Below are 5,649 nucleotides of genomic sequence, written 5' to 3'. Positions count from 1 at the left end.
CAAGCTTCTTTATTTGTAATTTAATTAGAATATCAACTTTTTTTTTTTTAATTAATTCAACGTGTGAAGCGAAGGATTCGAACATTTATTTTTTTGGTGTCAAGACTATATACCATAAATAATTAAGGTAAATTTAGGTGTGTTTGGCTCTCAAATTGTGCTGTGTTGAGTTAACAGTAATTGTTTGTGGAAATAATTGTTTGTGTTTAGGGTGTAAAGTGAGCTGAATTGGTAATAATTGTCTACATTTGGGGTATAGAGTTGTGTTGAGTTATGAATATCTAAGATGGTTTTTTATAACTTAAAAAAACATGCATCTTTATGGGATTTATTTGTTATTTTTTTTCTTTAATTTTTTGTTCCACTATTTAACTACCTTTTCTAAATTCTTAACCTTCATTTGAGATGTAAACTCAATAAATAAAAATATAGTTTACAACTTTCTACATTCAATTATTGCGTATAATGTTGACAAAATACTATAATTATTCATATAATCGATAATACTACAACATATTTTAATGATTATGAGCATGAATTGAATATAGATAAAAAAAAAAAAAGTAGAGTTGCCATCAGAAGTCTATTTATATGTTCACAATATATATATATATATTTATTTATTTATTTATTTATTGCAGATAATAAATCAATTTCATGCATATAAAAAAATATTGTTCATTAAGATAGTCAAGCTAATTAGTCTTACCAAGTAGATGTAAACAATACCTCTTCCTAGACTGTAGTGAGACTCCTAAGAAGCAGTCCATCTTTTGAATGCCTATGAAACATAAGGGTGACCCAATCATCATCACACAACTCAATATCAAATTGCTATAAAAGTCGACTATTAAAACACTATAGACTAATAATTTCAAGTTTGTATTTAAAAATATTTTTGTCGATCGAATTTTTTGTGTTTTTACTTTTTTTTTTCCAGTATATGATTGGTTGAGTTGGTCATTAGAGTTGATCTTTGGAGATGAACGACGAAGTTTGTAATTAGAGTTGGTCGCTCGAGGTGATCATCAAAGTTGACCACTAGCGTTGGTTGCCTAAGGCGAATGTCAATGTTGGTCATTAGAATTGGTTGTCACCAAAGTTGATCATCAAGCGGGGTTTCGCCGAAGTTGTTATCAGAGGTGGTTATCGGAGTCTGAAATTAGTTGCACGAAGGTGATCGTTGAAGTTGATTGTCAAAATGTGGTAGCGGTAGTTGTTGATAATGGCCAAGGTATGGATCCATTGAAAACATTAGAGGGAGGGAGAGTTTAGTTGGTAAAAATAATTAAACTCAATTTTACCGACATTTAAAGTTGGTAGGCCAAATGTTGAATTGATAATTTTTATAAACCCAAACCAACTTAAGTTGGTGAGCAAAACTTCTGGGTTATTTTACAACATATCTTACACATTTGAGATTTCAAAATATCAATTAATATCAATTAATATCAATATCAAAATATTTAATTACAATTTCTTTTATTTTAATTGATATTCAATTACAATTATTGAAGAAGAAAGAATTGATTCTAGTCATTGGTCCTTATCCTATCTTAATTCTCAACTAAATGATTTAATGGAATATTCTAATCCAACTTGAAAAATAACATTAGATGGTAGAATAAAATAAAATAAAATAATCAATGGAACAATCTAGTGCTCCATTCTTTTTTCTTTTATAATTACGAAATTCTATAATTAAAAATGTAATATTCTTTTAAAGTTTACAATTCAATTAATATAAATTATATTAGTGTTTTTAAAGGAAAATAATAACTTATATTAGTGTTATATATATACTTTTATCGACGTGAACAGATTGAAAATTTTGTTAAATATTCTTATGAGTAATTATTCGAAAAAATAAAATTATTGAAAATATTTTCAAATATAGCAAAATGTCATTATCTATAGTGATAGATCATGATGAACTTCTTTATAAATAAATTGATTCATTTTCTTTTATCTGAAAATAATTCTATTTTTATTTTATGCAATATTAATGTATCAATAATTAGTATTTAAAAAGAATCATTAATATCATTAGAAATTATCATAGTCTACAAACACATATTCTTAAAAACTTGGGATAAAAAAGATACATTTGGACCATACACACCCATTCTTCACCACTAAAAAAAAATGAATTTTCCAAAAGAATATTTGAACCAAACACAAACAAACACCACCCAAATAAAAATAAGAGGAAAATATTTGTCTGAAATGGATCCACATCATACATTTGAGACCAAATTCTTTATAATTAAATAAATAGAAATCATTATCCTAATTAAAATGGGACAACTGTATTGTCTGATTTATTTTTCTTTAAAGAAAAAAAAAAGAAAAAAAAAAAAAAAGAAAACTGGTTCTTCAATCTAGTACATAAACAGCAGCCATTATTATAAATATTTGTTATTGAAAGAAAAAAATTTGGCACAAAAGTCCACTCATTCCACAACCAAGATTCTTCCTTCCATTTTAAAATAATCTCCAATTCCCCAAATATCTACTCATCATCCTCTCCTACTTTCCGTCCATATCATTCCTCGCTGTATTCCTTCACTTTCTAACAAAACAAACACCTCTTGGCTCTCAGTTTTCTCAAAATCTGACAATTCTAAGCAACCCCATTACCTTGATTCTTCCTTTTTCCCTTATATGAACAACCCCTTTTGATTATTTTCTCATGATCTTCTTCCTTCTCTAATGGGTCTTAATATCTCTGTTTTTTTCCGCCTCCATATTGGGTCTCAGCCCTCGCCGCCGCCGCCGTTTCCCGGTCTCGGAGACTTGCCGGAGAGCTGTGCGGCGGATGTTTTGAAGTATTTGAGTCCGGTGGAGATTTGTAAACTTGCCAAGATGAATCGGGCTTTTCGTGGGGCGTCTTGGGCTGATTTCGTTTGGGAGTCCAAATTGCCTTCTAATTATAGGGTTCTTGTTCAACGACTGATTGGAGATGTTGGTTTGACTATGAGTAAAAGAGAGATTTATACGAGACTTTGTCAGCAGAATCGATTAGATGGTGGAAATAAGGTAATTTTAATTTCAGTGTTAGGTGTTCTTTGATTTTTGCAAAATTAGGGCAAATTGGGATTGTTTGAATTCTTTTGGCTTGCTCTGTTTCGATCATTTGTTGAATTTCTGTTTTTCGATTTTGGTTTCAGAATGTTTGGCTGGATAAATATTCAGGTGGTCTTTGCTTGTCGATTTCTTCTATGGACTTGAGGATTACTGGGATTGATGATCGGAGGTATTGGAATCGTATCTCGACTGAAGAATCGAGGTAAGTCAGATTCATCAAATGTATATTGAAAATGAACTAATTTGTTATGTGTTTTGATTGCGTTGGAATGAATCTTTGGAATTAGGATGTGGAAATCAATCTATGCTTGTTTCTTATCATTACTGTTTAAATTGGTGATGAATTTCATGGATTTGCTTGCCGAATTTCATGTAACATGTCTAGATCTCACTTTTTAAATATCATTTTGTACCATCTGTTTGTTTTAGGCAGAATGATTCCTATGGAAAGTTGCTTTTGAAACAAATATTCCAAGTTTGTAAAAACAATGATGTGCCCAACTAAGATTTGGTTTGGATCATGGATGTAAGTTTTTATCTTGAGTCATGTGGAAAATATATCTGCGTCTACCCTCTAAACATCTAAAATGGAATGGTCATTCAAAGCGTTTTCGTGTCGACAAAGCGTTTGTTTATGTGTATTCGTATCGTTTTCAGTAGTATTCTTGATGAAGTCTTGTTATCTCATTGAGATTTGATGATCTTTTGAAGCTGATAGAACTGGAAAGATAAGGTATAAGTTTGTGTGATTAGTGAAATAAGATGCATGATTTGCCTTGTTCAAGGCTTGTATGGATATCAAATTGATAGAACCGAAATATATTGAATTATAAACCCCCAAGTGTTTGAGGTATTTGGACCCTTTGAATCTTGAGATCACTCTCAAGCCCTAATTCATACTCCAAAATATTGTCATCACCAATACTCTAACAACTTTCCTTACTAATTACCAATATATCCATATTAACATTTCTAGCATAGGCATAGCACTCTTGGGATTTTGTCGCCTGCGCCGTTGAGATGGAACTGAAATCGGTTTTTGTTTTCTTGCTTGTAGATTCCACAATGTTGCGTATCTTCAGCAAATATGGTGGTTTGAAGTTGGTGGAGAGGTAGAGTTTCCGTTTCCACCAGGAACTTACAGCCTATACTTCAGATTGCAATTGGGTCGGACATCGAAGAGGTTTGGCCGTCGAATCTATAACCTCGAGCACGTTCATGGTTGGAACATAAAGCCTGTGCAATTCCAGCTTTGGACTTCAGATGGTCAGCATGCCAAAACTCAATGCTATTTAGACGAAGCTGGGAAATGGACTCTGCATCATGCAGGTAACTTCAACGTCAATGCTCGAAATGAATCGATAAGGATCAAATTCTCTATGACTCAGATTGACTGCACGCACACAAAAGGCGGTCTCTGTTTAGATTCAGTGCTGATTTACCCAGTTGAGTATGAACAGAGATCCAAGCGTCGTTGACTCGCTCGGTCTGGATTTTGTTATAGGTAGAAATTGTGTAAAAATACATAGCTGAGTGAGGTTATGAAAGCTTCTCAAATGACTGGCTTTATTTTTTCTAAGCCTATAGTTATTTGTGTTGGAAATGAGGCAATGTTTACTTAAAATGGATATTTGATTTGTTTCATTAATGTGTATTTATGGGCAGATCTCATGTGTTAGTGAATAAGAAGGGTTGTGTCATAGTGGTTCTTAAATTAGTTATTTTGCTTTTGTTTCCATAAACACTACTATTTGAAAACAATGTCTCAGTGACTAATTTTTGCTTATTATATCCCGAGATATTTTGAAAGGAGATTAAATTGGTGGCTATAATGCAAAAAACTAAACAGATGTATCTATTATTGATAAATTATGTTTTAAGATATTTTGAAAAGAGATTAAATTGGTGGTTATAATGAAAAAAACTAAACAAATGTGTCTATTACTGTTAAATTATGAATCATTTAAAATAATTATTCTTTTTAATTTATAGTTCAACTATCTGACCAGACTAAGATGTTAGTAGTTTACATTTTTTTTTCCTTCTACACCCATTTTTCAAAATATTTTTTTCAATGATGTCATTATAAATCAATTTTTAATTTTTTTTTTTTTAAAATATATTGACCACTTATGAATTATAAAATTGTAACAACCTTTGTAGTATAGCTATGTCTTTTCAATTTGGGTTTTAAAAAATAGGTTGTCCAATAAAATAAACTAGCAAACAGCTGGTCATATTACAAATTTAGTTACAATGTGGTTAATTAATTACTGTTTTTAAATTTAAATTAGGATTTTATTTAGTTATTGTGGTGAATATTCATTGATGGAACATTGGAGGCTTATCTTTTAAACAAAATTTTCACATGGGGCGATAATGAATTATTGAATAGAAATATAATTTTTTTTTTTTAATAAAAGATCTAATTAGTATGCAGTTGAAATCAAAATTCTCTCATGTGTTCAAATTTATGAGTATAATGAATTTAGCCAATATCCATTTTCCAGATTTCTAATCATAAAGGGTAGAGGTGTACCTGAATTGGATTGAGTTGAAAAT

At 30.6% G+C, this 5,649-nt stretch overlaps 1 protein-coding gene across 1 annotated transcript; it reads left to right on the top strand.

The window, feature by feature from the left end:
- Positions 1-2,411: 2,411 nt before the first annotated feature.
- Positions 2,412-4,801, top strand: LOC120091910 (F-box protein PP2-A11). The gene is made up of 3 exons (XM_039050074.2): positions 2,412-3,039; positions 3,171-3,289; positions 4,145-4,801. The coding sequence occupies exons 1-3, from the start codon at positions 2,713-2,715 to the stop codon at positions 4,563-4,565; spliced, it is 867 nt and encodes a 288-aa protein (XP_038906002.1). The 5' UTR covers positions 2,412-2,712; the 3' UTR covers positions 4,566-4,801.
- Positions 4,802-5,649: the final 848 nt, after the last annotated feature.

This window comes from Benincasa hispida, unplaced genomic scaffold, assembly GCF_027475165.1.
Source record: "Benincasa hispida cultivar pf3 unplaced genomic scaffold, pf3_genome.v1.1 HicScf179, whole genome shotgun sequence".
NCBI classification, from domain to species: domain Eukaryota; kingdom Viridiplantae; phylum Streptophyta; class Magnoliopsida; order Cucurbitales; family Cucurbitaceae; genus Benincasa; species Benincasa hispida.
The sequence above is the reverse complement of the archived record's forward strand: the minus strand, read 5'-3'. Positions and strand labels throughout refer to the sequence as shown.

Coding starts and splice junctions, on each gene's coding strand:
- LOC120091910 (XM_039050074.2), top strand. CDS start 2,713: ATGGGTCTTAATATCTCTGTTTTTTTCCGCCTCCATATTGGGTCTCAG. Junction 3,040..3,170: donor GATTAGATGGTGGAAATAAG/GTAATTTTAATT, acceptor TTTTGGTTTCAG/AATGTTTGGCTGGATAAATA. Junction 3,290..4,144: donor ATCTCGACTGAAGAATCGAG/GTAAGTCAGATT, acceptor TCTTGCTTGTAG/ATTCCACAATGTTGCGTATC.